General features: G+C 40.6%; 1 protein-coding gene across 2 annotated transcripts in view; it reads right to left on the bottom strand.

The window, feature by feature from the left end:
• LOC135256652 (F-actin-uncapping protein LRRC16A-like) overlaps positions 1-21,392 on the bottom strand; it is a 104,063-nt gene extending 82,671 nt beyond the window's left edge. Inside the window, exons 1-2 of one of the 2 annotated variants that reach the window (XM_064338626.1) lie at positions 20,913-21,392; positions 15,452-15,549 (exon numbers count right to left, since the gene is read on the bottom strand). In XM_064338626.1, the coding sequence (XP_064194696.1) occupies positions 15,452-15,549; positions 20,913-20,952 (138 nt within the window). In that variant the 5' untranslated portion in view covers positions 20,953-21,392. The remainder of the gene's footprint in view (positions 1-15,451; positions 15,550-20,912) is intronic. The other variant, XM_064338617.1, reaches the window with a different exon arrangement.
• Positions 21,393-22,489: the final 1,097 nt, after the last annotated feature.

Here is a 22,489-nt window from a genome sequence, read left to right as displayed (position 1 = left end):
CATCAACCAAAGTCAGGCAAACACTCAAACCCTTGTCGAGGTAAGCGCTGGAACTGGAATGTGAGGTGGGGATCGCGCTAAAACCTTTCACATAACATTTCTAGTTTTCATTACTCCTACTAAAATCTCAGGGGCCAGAACTGGAACCCGCTGCGAAAACACGTATGCCGGAGGTTTTTTAAAATTTGACGGTACTCAAGCGAAAACCAGCCGGCCTCAGCGCCTTGCCCCCAGAATGACGGGGTAAAAGGAACCGATGGATCAGCCGCGCGTGCCAGACGCGGTTCCTCTGGCGGGTCGATGCGCAGGGCTGGCGTTTTCGCCGCAGGCTGCAGTTGACACACAGGAGAGAAATACCCCGCGCTCCTCTCTTCACGCTAGCGCTCGACAGCACGCAGCAGTAAAACGTAATCACACGCTGCGTTCAAAGGGGCTCGTGGAGCAAGCTTGAAAGTCCTGGTATGAAATATTGATCGTGGGTTAGATTAATATCCAAATAAATATGACGGGTGACAGATATGGACGTGAGGGGCAATCAATCTCCAGTTCCTGAAAATTAAAATGACAAAGGAAAAGCAATTATGGCAGCAGCCTGACGTTCACTTCAACCTTTCCTGGCTGCAAAGACTGAACACAGGAGGGCACAAGAAAGAATGAAGACATTCTGTTTCCCCAACCCTGCCCCCTCACCCCCCCCCCCCCCAGCCCTGTACACAGCACTTTTAAATAAGAAGGAAATTAAATTCTGCTACAACGAGAGAAAAAAGTTGCTGCCCACCATTCTGTTCCAAGCCTGACATTCCAACCACAGGTATCCCGTCCTGTTCAGCACCTGGGGGACATCCTTTTAACCCCAGAAAAGTTCTGTGCACAAGAGCCTGTTCACTTACTGTACATTACAGCTTCATCCAGCTCAGCCGGAGAGATGAGCTACTGTTACAGAGCTTCAGTACAAAAGGGCACTCGAAAAGAGACACTTACATACATACATACATACATGATTTGTGTGACCACTGTAATTAAATGGTAAATCTGCCTTCAAAGCATTTGAAATAAGTATTTCATTGCCATCTTGTTATACCATAAAGGAACAATTACGATGCAGCACATGATCACCCTGCAGGCTTCCGCTTTTATGTATGTAGGACTCCGGCTCTGTCTCGCTCGGGTGTCGAAGTGCGAAAATAGCTCTTCACAAACAGTGAACTGAACAGCAGCGGCCAGGAAAGCAAAGGAGTTAAAAGGGGTTGGCACTGCAAACCAACGAACATTCAGAACTGGACATAAAAACTATCTGTTACAGAAGTTTTATTGGGCTGATGAATCCAAGCATAGTGCAGCAGCAATGTCATTCGCACGCACTATGGGCTACAGGTTCAGTCAATGGAAAAAGCAGACTGAATTTCATCGTCCGGTGTTGCCACTGAATAATTCAGAGTCATTTCTTTGACAGCGCACACCTAATTTAGAGGATCCTTCCTTGCAAGCAAAAACAATGGGAGAAAGGTCCCTGCTCCATTACACATGCACACACACATGCGTGCACACGCGCACACACGCACATACTCTCTCCAGCTTTGAATAAGGCCGCGCTCACAGAGCCAGTGAAATGGTACAGTGAATACCCAACTAAATGCTTAGGGGGGAAAAAAATCCTGTTTCCACAATAATTATCAAATATTCAGTTAGACTAAGGAAATGTAATAATATCTCAAGCTCTGACCTGATGGCACTGCCATCTAAAATATTAGCCCTTTGAGCAGAGTTCAGACTGCAGCTGACCCCCTTGCAGGGCAGTGCCTAATCGGCTATAAGATCATAGCAGGGAGAGAGGACTGCAGTCTGCAGGCGGACAAGCATGCCAGTGTGCCCCCTCAGACAGCTTGATGGGAAAGGCCTATAACGCAGCTAAGCTTTCAAAAAAAAGAGAAAAAAAGCAAGGAACACCACTTATCACACGCAAATCAAAGTGTCCCTGCTGTTATCAGGCCTACCACTTTCAATATGGCAATGAGACTTCATTAGTGTCAAGTCTCTTACACTTGATAAAGGAATAAACTCTATTTGAGACACAATTGTGTGTAATTATGTTTGGAGATGAGAGGGTTTATCTGACTGACGTTGAGTAAGAGGATTAGATTTTATTTCCCAGAAGGCCACATACTCAGCACGTTATACTATGAGCTTCAGGTATGAGTGGCTGCTGCCAGAGCACAGGCAACGGCCCCAAAGACACACACCCATCTTCATCTTTGATCGAGGATCAGGTTACATCAATGATTTTAATGATTAAGAAAACACAGGCTGGTAAGCTATCACAGCTTTGATTATTCAGATTTTACAACAAAAATAGATCAATATTTAAAAGAATTGAGGAAAGACATCATAGAACAATATGGCACTGAATTAAATTGCCATTAATTTACTGATAAATTGAACTGCAATGGAAATTATTCCAACCCATCGTACTGTATTGAAAACCCAGCCCACAACGGTATCTGACCCAGAAAAAGGAGAACTCAGATATATGATCATAAGATTCCTTAACACAGCCACAATGAACCCAAGAGGGGTATATTTTTGGTCACAAAAGACCACATTTTTTTGTGAAGTGTGAACAGTATAGAAATTAAGTGAATAAAAAAAAATAGTGGGACAAGAATTGATTGTTATTCCTTGGTGTTCATTATTAATCTTCTTTGCTCTGTTACAGTATTTGAAAAGCACCTGAAAAGAACTTTATGAATAAAGTTTATTATTTATTATCAACAGTAACTACTATAAATATTTTAAGCAAGTAGCCTATGTCTTGCATTATGCAGGTTGGAGGTGGATCTGGTATGGGATTTATTCTGTAGCTTTAAGCTTCAGTTTTCCTCACAAGGAAGATGAGATGAAATCTTCAGTCAGAAGGCCATTTTTCACAGCGCACATTCACATATGGATTAAACATGGATTAAAACACGAACCAATTAACAAGGGCTTTCATACTTTAATACCAGGAGCAATTTAACCAAGATCAGCAGGAGTAACAAATTGCTAACAAGGAAAATGAACACGAGCTCTATCAGTATTTCATGTGTACGCATGGTGCCAGAAGGGGTGGGTCTAGGTTCAACACCTGACTGGCACGCCAGCAAAGCCCAGTCACAGACTGCAGACATCTGTGGGGGGGGGGGGGTTGGGGGCATTGTATAAGGGGGTTAAATTATCAGCACAAAAAGCTACAAGCTCCAATGACTGAAATACAGAGATAAAGCCAGATATAAATCCTGCATGCATTAGGTGAGCTCATGTGATTTAATTGGAAAAAAACCGTCTGCGAAGGTGAACCATCCAAGATGTGTCAATTCCCCAAATCAATAAACCAGGCATCTGAATACTAGACAGCTGTAGCAGTGGTCCTAGCGCACCAGCCAGTCAGCCATTCTAGACCAATGCAACATAAGTATGTCAAGGCAAACACACAGCTATACAGACCTAAAACGAAGGAACCATGCATAATAAAAAGCTGCAATTCCTACATGGATCACTGGAAACAGATGTAAAAACCCTTAAATTAATTAGAGCTGATTTAGTCTTTCATTTCCAATCCAATCCATGCTGGAGTACAGTCAAAACAACAAAAATTTTATCACTGTCCAAATACTTATGAACTGCACTGTGTCTGTGCATATACTGAATAGCAGCAATCTATCCTCACAGAGGCTACCTTGTCAGTCATTATATTTAGGGGAAAAGTAAAATTCAAATTTAATTTAAAAACGCGCTTCAATTTTACTAAGACCAGGACAACAAAATCTAATAAGAAAAAAAAACAAAAAAACTCAAGCCCTTCTTTCAAAGGTGAATTCCCACCACTTCAAAGCATTTCAAAGCATATGCTGCAAGGTGAATATGAAGCGGAAGAGAATGAATTTCCCTGAGTTGAAAAGAATGAAGGTCAGAGCCCTTTGAGAATCCTGCCGGATCAATAGCGGCCTTAAGACTTCAGAGAAGATTGATACTTCTGAGAGGGCAGAGAATGCACATCTCTGTTCCCTGAGCTCGCAAAGATGAGTCTACTGTTCTGAGCACTTGTTTCAAGACTCTTCAGGCTTTAAACTTGACAGTGTTACAAGAATAGTTACACTTCACTAAACCTACACAGCCTTGGTCAGGGGTCCCCAAACTAATATCCCAAGTTATCTTCAGAACAAAAGGAAATCATGAAAACATTTCGTTTATTTTCTACATTTATAAATTTTGCTACATATTTTCTAATTTCAAAATTTTAATCATGTAATATTCATAATATTCAAAATGTACACATTTTCCATGTACTAGTGTCTATAATGATTCCCTGTATTGCAGTCTATAGTGGATGTTGAAAAAGGTTTCAGATTTAACCTTTTTTTTTTTTTACGAGGGGGTCCTCAGCCAATGTGCTGTCATTGTCAGGGGCGCGGAGAACTCCTGGCCTAGATCAAAACTGAATTTAACTGGTTACAACAGGTCTTTTATCCAAAAAAAGTAGTAAAGCAACACATTCTTCTAAGCCACAAGTGCAATATGAAATCCAGAAGCAAATGTTAAAAGGGGAAGTAAAATTCCTGACCACAATGGAAAAAATCAAACGATTCAACAGGTGTTTCAGGGTGACGGCTCACCAAATAATAAGAGCAAGCTTAAAAGGCAGAAGTTCAACCTTTAGGCACAACATAAAGTAAGATAATTATTTATTTTTCAGGAAGCAGAGTATGAGAAATGCAATTTTCTATATGTATAACAGACTCACCATTTCAGGTGGAACATTCCAGGGAATAAGGCTAAATTTCTCAATTTAAATACAAAGAAGATTTGGAATGCCGTACACACTTTTGGACATTGCTGAGATTTAAAGACCTACAAATGCAGCATGTTAGCTGCTACCAGCCATCAAAGCCATTCAACTCAAAAATCCAACCTAGTTCAATATATTACAACAGGTTGATGTCGTCATATATAATTAACAGTGTCAACATGAACTTATCAAAGCAAACAAATAATTAAATAAATAAACCAAATATCTGTAAAGAGCAAAGCTGGATCTGTGGGTCCCCTGGGGGTCATTACAGGTGTGTGGGAGCAGATAAGGATGAGCTTTTCAGTCACTGTCAGAGGATTTGGGTTTAGGCCCAATGAATCACACCTTGTGCTGTGAGCTGTATTGCCCCTCTTAGAGCAGTTGTACACAAGCACACACGCCCCACACATACACTAATACACACACGCACAAATGCGCACCTGCAACCAAAAAAACACCCGATGTGCGCACACAAACATCATATGTACAAAAACATTGGACCCAATCAAATCAATAGACAAAACATATAAAAGCATTCTGTGTGGGGTCCAGCATAGTGGCAGGAGATGCTGGGCAGTGCAGTCACAATTTCAAAATCACACTCCACACAACACTGCTGCTATACTGCACAGCACAGCATGGTACCCATGTTACACAGGCCCAGTAAAAACAAGAATGAGCAAAAAAGGCAAATTAATAAATAGTTAATAGCAGTGTGATCACCATCAACATATTTGTGATGTAAACCTCTGTCAAGCCTTATACAAGTGCATTGATAAATCAATATATTCATATTATTTATGCATTCTATATCAGCAATTAATTCTAGTTTGATGAGTCCTGAGCTGGAATTCTCCACCACACTTTCACACATTTCACAGTTTACAACACGCACTTGTGATAAGTACTTATATCAAATAAATACTGATTTCATCCTCAACCATTTCATGGCAAATTTGAATGCCCAATACAGACACTGTCAAAGATAAACACTGCAAACATTAAAACATGTTAAAAGAAGTCATTCCCAAATGTTGTATTGTTCTTAAAATCAAGCAATATGTAGCCAAATTAACAACCCTGCTTAATTCAAATGAATTTGTTCTCTGAATTTGTTCTGACATTATCAGAACTCATACGAGCCCACCCAAATGCGTAGACAAAGAAGCGACGAAGTGCTGACATAGTTATGCATTATTAAATTTGATTATTAATACTCATTCATAGTACTCAAGAATTGTGACGTTTTCAAAATTAATACACTACTCCCAAGTGTGGCAGTTGCCTTGAACTATAATGACATTCAAATTCCTACAATAGATGCAGAACACAAGTTATAACCATAACAATTGTTCAATGGAACAAGGGGTCATCCAAAAGAGGATGTGAATCTCTGAATAGCTAGTTCACAAGTAACCAAGGTCAGTATCTGATTAGATGTGTCTACCTCAATGTGGAAGGGGCACTAGGACCCAGCAGAGCAGGACATATGGCAGGCCTGTCAGAGTACTTTGTAAACTCCAGCTTTGCTGTCATGTCAAGGCAAGCAGAGAAAGCCAGTTCAAAAGCATGGCACCAATGTGTGGAATGTTGCAGGAAAAGCCCAATATGCCAGAATACACATCTGACCCCTTAACCACACTTGGTGTTGGCAAATCACAAATACCACTCAGCCAACTTCAGTGAGAATATTACCCAAGTGACAATGCTGTCCAGTAGACCAGAACATCTTCACAATTCATTTTAAAAAGGAGCTTATTTAAATGACTTCAATTAGCTATAAAAAGCGCCAAACTCACGGTGGCATGCAGGCTTTGAAAGGATGAGGTTGAAAGCATAACTGAGCCGCCTTTGAGATTTCACACAGGTTTCACAGGGAGAAAAAAGGTGTCTGCTCCCCCTTTCTATTCCTTTTATCAGTTTCACATGAGAGCCCATCTTCCCCGTCCATGACACAGCTAAAGAGTGATAAGCCTTTTATTATGCAACAAAAGGACCAATTGAAAATATGGACAGTGCAAATGGCCTATTTAGTGTCTATTATTATTTTTCAAAGCTCTCAGTTACACTTCAAGCCACAAGGCTACAGAGTGTGGGCACAGAGAGTCTGCCTCTGTCTTCTTCAGAAGGAGAAACATGACAAGAGAACTGTACCGAAAATATGTTTTTTTTCAAGCAAGACCATGTGCAGTCGGTGCAAAGTTTGAGGTGGTTATGGGAGTCACAGGAAGGGCTTAGCACAGGGTCTAAGACCAGGAAACATCAGCAGGCGTACTTGGCAGGGTCAAACAGGATGTGAATAAGATCAAGTGTGGGTGCTCTGAACAAGTGCAATTGTGTGGGAGAACCACATCATATAATTTTCAGCCAATATACTCGGTTTTCTTTTGATGGGATTTATTACTTGAACATTTATGTCTTTACCTAGTCAGCATAAATTCCGGAAAAATGATGCAAGTCATGTGTTCCACGTTCTAAAGGAGGAGGATATATTCAGAATACCCTTCCTCCCTAAGAAAAATATACCACAGTAAAGGTCAGCTGCAATGAACTGTAAGTTCCTGCAATGAACTGACCAAAATCTAAAATTAAATTAACCAGGCCAAACCATACGTTCAGTAAGAAAATGTGGATAATGGTGTTCCCCACTAAGTAGCGACAATTTCAAGCAAAAAAAAAAGAGACAGTGTGTGTGTCAATCCACACCATACTTTAGAAACCATGGACCTGAGCCTTGCACACCCTCAGTGAATTATAAATAATTTTTCTCTAAAAATTGCTGCATCTATTGCATCTATTCCGAGTTTCCTCTTTCAGAACCATGTTTCAATCAACAAGAAGCCAATATCAGCACCATCCTATAATCAGTCATTTGCATTCAAAGTAAGATGGGAGGGGGACTCAGCTTTTATGTTGTGAGAGGTTATTTCTACAAGATAATTAGAATGAGAAGGTTAGATGATTTTGTTAGATTTTTTAAACCATTGTTATCATTGCCAAGGGCAGCCATTCAACAACCTCAAACACAAAGACCAGTGCTCATAAACTGAAAACAAGCTCCAGAAAATATGTCTTTTGAGTATAATTGTGTAATTTACTGAGATATTGAAATGGTAAACCCTCATTACCAAAATCTGTGATGTTATGAACAAATTTGAAGAATTAAAGATGTTTTTTAAGGATGAACAGACAGGCAGACATAATAAAAAATAAAGGTGTCAGTAAACAATAAGGTGTTAGCTTCTGAACGTGACCAGCAGATCTCAACTGCAGATGAAATAAACCGCCCCGGCTGATGCACGCTACCGCCGCTTTTGAAATAGAACAGACAAAGAGCCAGAGTAAAGAAGGCGAGACCTGCTAGACACGGTGTCCCTGTGTTTCACGGAGAAGCTAACACAAACCGCTGCAGACACACCTCCTTGTTCCGTGGTGTGCTTTGTTTATGCCGAGATTCAAAGGAAGCGAACAAGCCAAGCTAATAGTCAGTATTTAATTGCTGGGCCCACTGCCATTTCCTCAAGGAAAGAAAGAGCAAAACAGCACAGCACATGAAAGGCAAAACAAATAGGATTGTTCACGGTTGTTCTCCGAGACTGGTCGGTAAACATAGGCGCTTTCCCTCCCCCTCAGAGTGCTATACCATTAACCAAACAAAGCGCAGACTTGTGTAAACACTTCATAGAAATACAGGAGACCTCGAGGTCGGGGTCACTGCCACGGCCTTAACCTCGCACTTCTCGTGACCTTCTTTCACCCATGTAGCAATTACGTGCTCATAATGAACAGAAGTGTGAATGCTAGTTATGGATGCAACCGTGGTTCTATGAATTCTGGATGACCACCAGAGGTGGTGCATAAGCCCTGGATGACAAATACCAACAAGGTCACAAGTAAGAGGACATGGGACATTGGCATGGGACTAGTATTACCTGGGGACCTCTAGTAACTTGTAATAATTGCGGAGGTCGTCTGTGATCTTAATCCTGTGCGAATCTGCCATGTCCGTAATTTGTAAAGTAAAAATTCCACCGCAAATTACCTACCATATTTCACCAAACACAGAGGTCATGTGATAATATTAGTCCTGTGCGAATCAGCATCTCGGTGATTTTGGGTCCTACTGTTACGCAGAGCAGAGCCTTGACATTTGCAATCATACCCGGGGGGATAATATCAGTAAATTTGAGTAAAATACAGACTTTGCTTATCCGGTGTGAATGCGCCGCACGAAACACAGACGTGGGGGGTAATTTCAAAATCACGAGGTCCCCAGGTAAAACTAGTCCCGTGCGAATAGGGCTAAAGGTGCACTGGCAGAATCTCAGACCCCATCACATGCAGGGAAGCGATGTTGACCTTCTAGAACCTTCAAAATGCACATGGCAAAGTACAGGTATCCACTGCACAGAATTTGAAACAGAGAAACACCCCTTAAGGCTGCCAAAGATGTAGAAATGAGACTGGTAGAGTGCCACTTCACCACACCTGAAGGGGGGCGGTTAGCATGTGCATAAGCCAGGGTGATAACCTCCGCAATCCAATGTAACAGCAGCAGCTTTGTCAGTTTTTCACTCGCTCTCTTAGTTGTCGTAATGGCCAGGAGAAATTCCATCTTAAATGACAGCCACTTAAGCTCAGCTTCCATCAGTGGTTCGTATGGAGGCGAGCAGGGAGCCTCAACCACTATGGGCAAATCACAAGGAGAGCTATGGGACAGCTTGGAAGGGCACAGCCATCTTGCCCCTTTCAGAAATTTACTAATGAGGTTGTTGGCCCCAAGCGAGTGAATGTTAATGGGAGTATGTGGAGCAGAAATAGCAGCCATATAGACCTTAAATATGGATGCTAACTTGCCTTGAAGGAGGTGTTGAAGAAAATGCACTATTGGGACTCCATACTGTATCGGATTTACAACCTGGTTCACACTACAAACAGAAAAACAATTCCAGCGGGATGCATACAGCACCCTGGTAGAAAGGGCCTTAGTATGCAATGTTGTCCTTAGCACTGATCACAAGGCTACCAGCAGGGTGTTGGGTTCTTCAGTGGCCACACCCATAGCTGCAGACAATCTGGGTCTGAATGTCATATCTGAGGAAGTAGGTCCTGTCTGGGGGGCAGCCATAATGATGGTTCCACCAACATTGAGAGTCATGGTCTGGCTGGGGGTCTACTAAAAGGATTCTGTGCAGTTTCGAAAAGAAGGTAACTATGCCTATTTGCATCACCAACGTCATCGACAAGACACTAAAACCAGTGTACTTTTGTCTTCAAAAAAGCGTTCCATCGGATCAACATCGTCCGTCTATTCTGGAGATTTCATGCAAGTCAGTACTTCTCAGTCCAGGAACTGACTAGCTCAGTTGTTGTGCCAGTAGCAAATTGCATAGCTCAAAGCAATTATATCCAATGCATCTTTCCTTGACAGTGAAAAATCAGATCTACTTACAGTATATACAGAAACAAACTGCTTAAATGAGCAGAACCGCCAATAACGATAAGTTACTTAAGTTCCATTCTAGGTGTAATCATAGGTGCTTGTCCAACATGCCTCGTCAGGGATAATTTATTGAAACACAATGTAAATTTAAAACATCTGCACATTTTACCAAAAAATGGCTTCATAAAAAAAAAAAACCAAACCGTTCTCTGCCTTTATCTTGGCATGCACCTTGACGGTGGCGCTTTGTCTTTTTCTAGCTCACATGGTGCGTATCCCCCTGGCCCCTCTGCTCCCTGGACTATGCTATACACTAATAGTATTCCATATCAGACCATGGGGCATGTCATTGCTCTGAAAAACAGTGACATATTAATTTTATTTTAGTAATTTTATCATTTCTCTTTTTTTCTAATATTCTATTTTATTTAACCTTATTAGATACTCTGTTTTACTCCATATTCCTTTCCATTTGAAGTTTGTTTTTATTATATTGTCCGGTATGGTTGCTACATTTCTTATTTCTCATTTTTTGCAAAACACTACTTAAATGTGCCACAGATCATAGCCAGTTCAAAGAAAACAATAATAAACACGTGCAGAAAGGGACACAGTGATTTGGCTTGGAAACGAAGGTGCCTAGCCCTACTGTTCTTCCCTTGACAGTTATAACATGGAAACTCAGTTTTCCAGTCACAGTCATCACCTGAATGAATGTACCCTGTTAGCCATCCATACTCATTCTTACTCCTTATTACTTGGTTAATACTGTCCCCATTTCTTCCATACCAGTTTGCTTCCAGTGTCAAATTAATAATAATAATAATAATAATAATAATAATAATTCCTTTGTCACACGGTTCCCTTTTTTCCCTTCACTTGCATATTGTACTGCTCCTTGAGACCCGGTAAACCCCATTCACCATCACTTTGAAAACAGTACAATAACTAACTGAAAAATGACCCAGTAATAAGGCATGCATTTAACCCAGGCCTTAAGGAGGGAGGTTGGAAATCAACACCCTTGTCTCCGTCTCATCGAGGTTTAGGAATGCGTTCCTTCCAGAGAGCTGTATGTCCTTGCGTAAGACACTTATGAGCGCATTCACCCTAAAGCTCTGTACAGCAGCCTGCCTGGTAGCCCCAGGGACTGAAATCTATAGCCCCATGGCCTGAACGGATCGGTCATCTCACTGCAAACTAAAGAATTGATAGATTCTTGTCATTTCTTCTGATAAGAGGTTTTTTATTGATCTGTCTGTCATTTATGATTTATTTTTCATTCACCACACACAGAGGGAACGTTTATCTCCCAAATTACTTAAAGAATACCGTAAAGTCTTTAAAGGCAGGGCAGCAACTCCAGAATGTTAAAAAATAATCTCCTATTCTGAATGAAAGTCTAGAGCAATGCAATGTTTAAAAGGTGTTGCACAAAGCTAAGAATTACGCAGTAATGCTGAAATGATAGGCCATCAAAAAATGAATGCTTCAGGGGAGGGTGATGGAATGACATGGTAGCCATCTGATCATAATAATACTGATATTTACTGATATCCAGATGATAGATTTCTGAGCTTGAAGCACAGCTCCCACTAAGTAGCAGTCAGAAGGGCACTACTGGCATGTGTTTTGCCCTACCACTACCTGCACAAATATTTTCTTACATCTTGAACAGCAAAAACTTTGAACCAAAATTTTTCCATTCAGCAACAGAGGCAGAAACGACATTGAAGATATTGAATCAGTACAGGAAACCAAGCCTTGGTTTTCCCCAAATATTTTGCCACTTTTTTAAACACTTTGCAGGGGAAAAAACACAGAAAAACTCTTAGAATCAGATAAGCATGCAAAAACAGCTTGCTAACTGTAATTGCAGCCAATACCAACATCCACAGTCAAATGTGGTCCTACATAGTATCACGGCTGGTTCACGGTTAGAGACTACAAAAAACTGGGATATGGCTTTAGATGAATTACAGACAAAAGCAAAAATCGAAAGAAAAATCAGATAAGAACATCTCTGTAAAGAGGAATGACCCAAACAACTTCAGCCTATTCCCAGTGCCTAATGTGTGACTAATATTCCCAAGGTTCAAGGCACAACAAACCTTGGCATTGCCCTGGGTTGTAGGGATTCAATTACAAAGATTTTGCCTGTATCACTGTGTGAAAACACAGTCCACTGGCTCCATTGGTCACCCAAACATAAAGCCGTGAGGTAATGTCTCACCCCACAGTAGAGGTCCTCCGATTTTGCCTCAGATTATTGGTCTCATAATGACAGTGATCTCTCACTTTCATTACTGCTGCACATACAAGTTTAATATAGTTTATCATGACCATGATCTGTACTTGTACAGCTGGGAATGTTTTCAAATATTAATAGGGCTGTCCACCGCATTACTGGGAATCCAATGGTAGTTTTGAGGTTTTTCATACTGCACCGCATAGTCAGAATACTGTGTATTCAACAGTCTAGACCTACTATTGTACTCAAATGCAGCTTTAATGAATAAAATAAAATAATGTATACTTAGGTCATGTTAACAAGAAATAGTCTACTACATTTGGGGTGCTGGCCTATATTTGCTAACTTTTACTAATGGTAAGTTCATACTGTGCTGCTTAAGGGATTGGAATTCTTACTGCAGCTGACACCTGACATCATTCTGAGCACATCCATTTGCTGCAATATTACAAACTGTAGGTTATCTCTTGTTATTACCTCTTGACATATTAAATGCATAAATATGCAGGAACGTTTGCCTTGCTGTGGTCCTGTGTTTACAATGAAAGAAGTCTCCTCTGTCCTCAACACCACCCACTCAACTCTGTGTTCATTTATCTGTTTTTCCCACGGCGCGCAGGACCTGCCGCCGTGGGCTATGCATGGCAAATTGTGGTCACTCACTCACTCACTGCCAGACAACCTTTGGGAGACGTATTGTGGGACACATGCGCAGGTGGTGCCAGCTAAAATGTGTCTGCGGAAGTGAGTCGCGCCGTGGGTCTGGACGGTTCCGTGCTTGTTATTTTTATATCTCTGTCACCATCATCTGTTTTCAATAGCTGTCACCAGCGAGGAAAAGCAATTGCAAGGTTGATCCTGGTTTTTAAACAAGCAGCTTCTTGTTTTGGTTGGCTGTAGGCCATTTGTGCTTCTTCTACTTACTACAAATATGTAAATGCTTTATGGAGCTACAGTGGCACTGACCCATAAAGCACATATCTATGTTCCCAATGAGGGCTTTAGTAATTGTAGCAATTTTGAAATCTCTAAACGGGAGCTGTGATTTCAGTGAATTTTTGAATATTTGTAAAATAATTTTTGTCGCGATATATCACCCATCCCTAAGTAGAGATGTTTGCTATTCAAAATAACATTCCTCCTGGTACAGGAATCATTTCAAAAACTGTTATAATCATAATAATCTACGCCCAGTTTAATGTTCTACAACACATCCATTTAAGAGCACCCTCGACTGACTACCACACTGACTGAATAATGGCAAGCACTGATATTGCCCACAGCCTCTAAAATGTTTGTGCCGACCTCAGAAAAATGGCTGTTGAGTGGTCATTCATGTCTCCAGTTTGAGCAGTCACCATTAGTTCTTGTATGTGATACACGGTGGAAACAAAAAACAGAACAAACTGTCACACATGATTTAAAATCAACAGGTCACTGCTGCCACAGTCATTTCTGTGGGTCTCACCCCCTTCAGCACTGATTTGGCACTAATCTGCTGGTCCAGCCCCCACCAAGGTCTCACTTCAGCCCTGGCTATTAGAAGGCTCAGTGTAGGAGCTCAGGCAATCACCCTCTCTCCTTTCATTTGACATTTTACTCCACCGTGTGAGGAAGCCTCATAGAGACTCACTCTCTGTCCCTCAAAAAAGACACGCCACTGCAAATTCACATATGCTGACTGTCCGTCTAACCAAAACGTAGCCAATGACGTACTTTACCAGCAACACTACACAACAGAAATGAGAAGTGTAACAATACATCTGTCATTAGTTGTGGACCATTGAACTTGATACTTACAGAAATCACAGAAAAAACACAGGTAACAAGGTTAAGGGATCCATTTGCAACAGTCAACAACAGTTATTGTTTAACTCAATTTCAAATTTTTTTACTTTTTAATTGTATTTCTCCATATCAATTATATAACAGCTGAACTGGCCCCATACAGGCCACAGACTCCCATCACATGTTTAATAATTTAATCATGTAGTGCGAATCAGGCATTTCTAACTACTTAGAGAGGCAGGAGAAATTGTGCTGAAACCAGAGCACCTTGTTTTTTTATAGGTGTGCATCAAAGGTAAGTGACTGATACATCCTACATACATTCACGCATGCAGTTATAGATGCAGTGCCTCACTGATTTAACTGTTGAATACAATTAACTACTACCATACCCAATACCTAGAAACACACAGAGGCGGTTTCCACAAATATCCTGAGTTTTCATCTCATTCAAAGGAATGATAGTATGCATTTTTTATAACTGGAAATCAATTATTCAATACAAAACTTGTGTAATGCTCACTGAGACGCATTTGAAAAAAAAACTGTTTACTAGGCCTTATTATCTCCAAAGTACAGGAACTTTGAGCAAAACTAATCACAGCTTAATGTCAAGTTCCTCCACACCATTGTTGTTATGTCATAACCAAACGGCTCTCCACCCATGTGGAAAGAAGCCATTTTCCTTACTACAGGATTTATCTGAATTGTCCTATTAAGCAATCTCCCCCCTCCAAAAAGAACCTCCAATGACATTTCAAATTCAACAGCACTCGCTGCTTTGCAGTGCGAGGGCTCTACGCATTTTTAAGCCACCCTGCCGTGCATGTTAAACACCGACCATGAAAGCCTTGACAAAACCAACATTCATTCGACAAGACAGGAGAGAACAGGGCAAAGGGAGGGAGGGACACAGAGAGGGAGAGAACAGGGCAAAGGGGGAGGGAGGGACAGAGAGGGATAGAGAACAGGGCAAAGGGAGGGAAGGACGGAAGGACAGAGAGAGGTAGAGAACAGGGCAAAGGGAGAGAGGGAGGGAGATAGCAGGGCAAAGAGAAAGAGCTGGTGAGATCGAAAGACAAAAAAAAGGGACAGTGACAAAATTTGACTAAACATATCATAAAATGTCTCACACAAAACTCACCAGCACTCTGTTTTCCACCTTGTCCCCTTTGACTTCCAGTTTAACTTTCTTCTTGACGGAGAGTTTGATCTTCCGACCCACGGCATCTTTCACGCTCTCTGGTAGGGAAAAAGTAGATGAATGTAAATGCAAAAGAAAATAATGTTGACTGTCAGTCGGCTCAAGTGTACTAATTAAAAGAGTGTACAACACACGGAAGAATCTCTGTGGTTTTGTGCTTAATTATTGATGCGTTTTATAGAACTCTTTGTGCTGAACTCATTCTACGATTTACAAAAAAAAAATGCTGAACTTAGCAACCTCCCAATTAAATAATGCATTTCTTACATGACACATGCACTCAATCAATATTGAAGTAGGCAATATCTTGAAGGTCATTTTCATTTCCTATAGACTGAAAATGTAACACATATCACCTGCAGGCTCCATGTTCCTGTTCAAACCTTTTTTTTTTTTTAAGTTTTACTAAGCTTTCCTCCAGCAGTGTTTTTCTCCATTGGGTTTACATCTGGAATAACTAGGTCATTTCTGCTTTTTAGTGCCGCAATCTTTATTTCAGAGTCTGTGTTTACTGAGATCTCACACAAACAAACAGCGCACTAACCCGCAAATTCTGCAAGATTTCCTCACTCAACCTGTTGCTACTTCTCCCAGGAAACCTGCTTGTGTTTGTTTTTAAGTTGCACCAACTCAGTGCACAGCTAATGAGTCTTTACAGAATGAGTGAAGAACTTCAGTTAAAGTGCAACCTAAAAGAAGACCAATCCAAACCATCAACACTATCTTCTGTGAGGACCACAACAACAGGCATCATAATCTACTGAACTTGCTGTCTTGATTTTACTTTGTCAGGGACCACTGGACAGTGATTAGCATTTGATGTGCTGCACCAGATTTAACAAAGGCTAGATTGGTCAGATTACAATCATACAAATACAACACAATGGTTGAGAAACAATAGAAAGTGTAAAGACATACTGCAGAAAGTATGCAGCAATGGCAACAATACCAACCAAGAGACAACATGTTTTAGAAAACCACATGCACCACAGGTGAAAGCAACATGAGCCTCTTTGGATTTCATGTCAAAAGGCAAGTATTTGTTCTTAGTTCATAAAACCTCTCATTTTAAAACAACTCAAAAGTACTGGTTCCAAATGAGGACAGAGACTCACTAGGTCTATTGAGAGTTAATAATGTGACAGAAATGTACACATAATCAGGTTTGCTAGTACTTACACAGACATTTAAATGGATAAGACTAAATATCGCACCCCTTATTTACACAAAGTTGGTACGGGATCTAGACTTCTGTCCAGAGCATTGAATATTTAATGATATTGAGCACTATCATTGTTCCCTGAACACTACAGAACGATTTAACTTGAGCATACCCAACATGAATGTGTTTAATGTAATGTCAGACACCTTTTATAATTTGCCCTGAGTGACTGCACAGTAAAACAAATAGACATTTTGCACATCTTAGATTATAAATATTGCATATTATTATTGCATGTTATTGAATTAGCCACTGTGAAACTAAAAAATATACATTTCAAATTATTCTAACTGGTGGTTCTCTCCCGCCCGCAGCTTGAAGACAATAGCAAAGTTGTTTCTGGTGGCTTGCCTCTTAACACACACATACAGTACACACACACAGAGAAACACACGCACACACACACAAGCATACAGACTGACAGACACATTTACACAGACACATTCACAGACATACTCAAGCAAACAAACACAGAGACGGATACACACACACTCACACACACATACATTACAGGTGACAGCCTTGTAGGGTTTTCTGTGGGCTTGGAGGGAACAATGGGGACTCTCTTCTTGGGTCTCGCTGGCCTTGCTACAGTGGACCAGCCAAACAATGGAGCTGCTTTCCCTTCCTCATTGGCTTGCACATTATGCAGCTGATTGGTTCTTGTTAACACTTACTGTACAGTAAGAGCATGCTCGGGAAACCACAATCACTACACACACCACCTCTATGGACATCTTTCCCCCTTTCCAACACAACTGGTTTATGCTAATATGGCAGCAGTCCAAAGACAGACTTTGGTTTGTAGCGCAACATAAATTGTGGGAAAAAAGCATTGGAAATCTGCTGAAATGTCATCAACATTGACTTTATAAACTGTTGTACTTGATATAACCAGTTTTTGTGCTATCTTTCTTAATTAATTCTTCTGTCCTCTCATTTTACAGATTAGTTGTTTTCCCATCCATAGTTAGTTCTCTGGTCTTCATGATGATGTATGCCTCTGACTCCAAATGAAACCTCCACAGATGAAAATAAAGGCTACAAGCAAGACTAGACACTCAATGTTCTTTTATGCATCTGAAGGATAAATCTGGGTTTGGTAGAATGCACTGTGCCAAATGTAAAGTTTGGTGGAGGAGGAATATTGGTCTGGGGCTATTTTTCATGGTTTGGGCTAGGCTCTTTAGTTCCAGTGAAGGGAAATCTTAATGCTACAACAATGACATTGAAGAGAATTGTGTGTTTCCAACTTTGTGGAAACGGTATCATGTTTCAGCATGACAAAACCCCAGTCCAAAAAGAAAGGTCCATAAAAAATTGGCCTTAGGAGCTGCCAGGCCTTATGCCCAACATCAGTGTGATATGGTGCGATGTTCAGGTGTCCAAATACTTCTGGATGTGTAGTCTAGGCTATATCAGTCTGGAAATGCTTATAAAGCCATTCCTAAGACTCCGGGACTCAACTGACCCACACTGAGAGCCATTATTTCCAAACAGAGAACACTTAGAGCAGTGGTGATTCTTCCCAGGAGTGACCGGCCTGCCAAAGTTTCTCCAAGGATGCAATGAAAACTTATACAGGGAGTCAAAAAAATCCCAGAAACCCATTTAAAAACTGCAGGCCTCTCTAGCCTCAGCTAACGTTAGTGTTCATGACTTCACAAAAAGAAAAATACTGGGCAAAAATGGGATTCGTGCAAGAGTAGCAAGGTAGAAACCTCTATGAACCAAGAAAAACATCAATGCTCATCTAATATTTTTTTGGACAACACTGGTCCCATTACGTTGGCATATGGCAAATGAAGTATTTCACAGTAAGAATATCATACCAACAGTCACATGGTGGTGGTAGTGTGATGGTGTGGGAATATTTTGTTGCTTTGGGACCTGGACGACTTGCATTTTGTGATGGAACCATAAATTTTGCTCTGTACCAGAAAATTCTTAAGGACAATGCCAGGTCATCTGTCCATGAGCTGAAGCTGAAACATAATTGGGTTATGCAGAAGACAATGATCCAAAACACAAATTCCATATCAGAATGGCGGAACAGAGACAAAATTAAAGTTTTTGAGTGGCCTTGTCAAAGGTTTGACTTGTACCCAATAAAGATGCTGTGGCAGGACATGAAATAAGCTGTTAATGCTCAAAAACCTACCAACCTGTCTGAGCCGTTCTGCAAAAAATAATTTTAAAAAATTCCTCCACAACGATGGAACGGTGAAAGGCTGATATCAAATTATAGGAAGCGTTTGGTTGTAGTTATTGCTGCTAAAGGTGGTGCAACCAGTAATTAAAAGCAAAGGGGGAAATTACTTTTTCAAATGGGTGATATGGGTGTTTTATAACTTTTTTCATTTAATGCGTTTTCTGTTTACTCAGGTGCACTTTGTCTAATGTCACATTTTGCCTAAAGATCTGAAAACACTCAGTGTGACAAATATGCAATAATAAAGGAAATCAGGAAGGGGAGAAATAGATGTATATGCAAGGAAATAAAAGCTGTAAATACCAAGAAATAAAAGCTGGTTTTTTGTACTTGTGTCGGTTATAATCTCAAATCCAAATGCCTTAAAATTATAGCAAAAATAATTTCACTCTACCCTTGCCATACCTTTGGAGGGCACTGTATATTTTGGCTAGTAAAAATTCAGAATGGTCAATGAATTCAGTCATCTCAAAGAAAAAAATCCCAAAAAACTATTTTCAGACACAGTCAGTTTTTTAAATAGGGTCTGAGGTAATCCAGGGAAAGGAGGATGATCATGCTTTGAAAATCCACCATCTCTAACCACTGTCAAAAATTAAAATCAATATTTGCATAATTAAGGAACTGTTTAATAATAGCCTACATGGATCCACACATTGCATCCACATAAGACTACAAACCATTTGTATTTTCAAATATTTTCAAAGAATAGCCTAATAAACAACCACAGTTCTAGTATGGTTATCTTATTACACTGAAAGTGTCTGTGAATGTAAGCTCATGTTGCACAAAAATCACTGTCACTTCACAGGTGTGAAGAATGCAGTCGGCTTTGTGGTGGCAAACCGAGGCAGAACTCACTCAGCTGCCGTCTTCTTTAACAAGTCTTGTTGAAATATTTCCATTAGGAAATGCATAGTCAGACATATAACTAAGGAGCCAAAGCATTACACAAAAACAATTGAGCCATAAAATGTGAACAAGTTATGCTTAAATAGAAAACTCAAAACCGAAGATTTTTTCTTCACGGGTATACAGATGTGGGCTACATGCCTGATGTAGAATTGTATCATTCTGGAGAACTGCATCCATCTAATATGAAAAAAAAACAATTGTTTTCTTCTCCAAATAATCTGACTCCCAAAACGAAAACACATGTGCATCCCATCCACTAAACGCTCAGGTTATACGTCCCTCCGCTCAGAGTTCAACTGCCCTACTGCACTGTTAGCACGGCCAAAATAATACCCATGGCTATGCCACATATTTAACAATATGGAAATACGCTTCTATTCGTATAAAAGGTGCACATTTAAAACTGTTAGTAGGTAATGAAACGAAGTGGGTCAGAGATATTCTTAATAGCTATACAATGAGAGTGCTGATATGGCGTAACCTGCACGAGACTAATATTGGTTTTGCCGAAATTCTCCAAGTTATAAATAACAGAACTTCTCGAAGAATTAGATCCTCCACAACTCTGAGTAGATGCCATACTAAGTCGTTCCCGAAATTGTAATTACTTCCATCTATCCGGTATAATGCAACATCAAGATTTCCAGATGAGATAACAGCGACCCGTTGAGTCTTTAGTGCCCCATATATTAACATGCATATGTGTATTAAAACCAAGAATTCTCAGAGATGACAGCCACTTTATCATTTGTCAACTCAGGAAAGGGTTTTAGGCTATAGAAATACACATTCTGTCCCTTTAAGCTAAGTACCATCCAGCAAGAACGTGCAGTGTAGCCACAATACCTTACACCAGCACGCACAAATCGCCAAGCATGCTTTGTTCACGGAATTCGTAGCCTACCAATTCAAACTCAGTAGCCTACCAAAGTAGTACAGAATATCAACTGCATACCCGTTACCAACAAAAGACACTTGGCTCAGTGTAGTTTCATTTTTTTTTTTTTTCATACAAAATGTAAAACCGCTGTTTTACAAGGTTGTTATCTTACCAAGCAGTTCCTTCGGAATATCCGATATTTCTTCGCTCATTATTGCAGATTTGTGTCGATGATTACATCCAAACGGAAAGCCTCCAGGAAGCAAAGACAAATGAAGACTAACTATAGCCTAATAAAAAATAATAGTGAGTGCATAAATGGGGAAAGCACTCAGGTCCTTTGATATCAGGTGCCGTTCCAAATGCCTGGTTACATGTTTCGTTCCCTTCGAGATGTCGGTCGGCGCATCTCCCTCTACTTTCGGTCCTCTTGTGATGAGCAGGACTGAAGAAATCATAGGCTACATTGAGCAATACCCTGGCGGAAGAAAAGATTCCACTCAATAATGAGTAAAGGGAATGGCTAAGGTTGGGCTCACCTCGCGAGAATGAGCCACCGTAACAATCACACCAAATTGCATCTAGTCCAGCCCTGAACAGCACTAACATCAAGCTACCGTTGAAGAGGACCCCCCTCCTCACATGACATCCGCTGAACAGCAAATTACCTAGCGGTATTCACAGGCCGCAGGCTGCTAAACAGGGAATAGGGGACATCTGGTGGTGCTCCTTGAAGCATCACATAAAAATGTGTACACAATGGTACTGATTTTTTTAAATAATCATTTCAGTATCAAACAAACGTGAATAAATTGTCTTTAAGATTGGATATGTTTTAGGCGCAACCTAGTAGGCTAGTCTAGCAGGAGAAATTAATTCCCATGTACCCGCATGGCATTTTTTGTAACCTGTTTTTTGTGACCCTAATGATGTCTAGTTTATAGTGATTGCGGCCAAGTTACAAAATGACGCGAGTTAATTTACGGGTGAATGAGTAGGCCTACGTTATATTCGGTTGGCGCATATGCTACCTCGCAAGTAACGTCCAAATACCCTCTTTTCAAAAGGCAAATTATATATCCCAACCTGACTACCACATTATACTTATAATGTGTCTTCAAAACAATAAAAACAGAGCGTGGCCGATTCTTGCCTCGGGGTCCAAACTTGCCTCTGGCTACGAACACAGACAAAAAGAGATACTTCCATATAAGAAAGGTCTAGTCAATTTTTATTGTGTAAACAATATAGTTTAAAAACGTTGTTTATTGATTTACTTAATTAAACATCCATCACATGCTTAACTGAATTAAATAACGTATGGAGTTGTAGGGAAGGGCTACACAAGCATTTACTGTACATTTGGTTACAACTTGGCAGGGAGACATCTGAGGGAAACAAAGTCTTTGCTGGAAAAGTTCTCAGTGGTCCAGTATGGGGCACTCGTCCCTCTGGACAAAACAGAAAATCCCATGCCTCAGCACAGGGAAGGGGGCAGTGGTCTGGTAAGTATTTCACGAAGCAAGATTACTGAGTTAGCTGGATTACCATGCTGAGTAAAACCTGGAACAGCTCTTTTTACTTCAGTCCATGTTCCAGATTTGGGAGGGTTCTGGGTTTTAGTGCAGTTATCCAGCTAACTCAGTAATCCTGCTTTGTGAAACAGGGACCTGTACAATGTGCAATCCTGCGGATGAGACGCTAAACCAGCTATCTTCTTTCCTGGTCCTGTAGAGCCACTGGGTCTGC

Source organism: Anguilla rostrata, chromosome 1 (genome assembly GCF_018555375.3).
Source record: "Anguilla rostrata isolate EN2019 chromosome 1, ASM1855537v3, whole genome shotgun sequence".
Classification (NCBI taxonomy): Eukaryota; Metazoa; Chordata; class Actinopteri; order Anguilliformes; family Anguillidae; genus Anguilla; species Anguilla rostrata.
The sequence above is the reverse complement of the archived record's forward strand: the minus strand, read 5'-3'. Positions and strand labels throughout refer to the sequence as shown.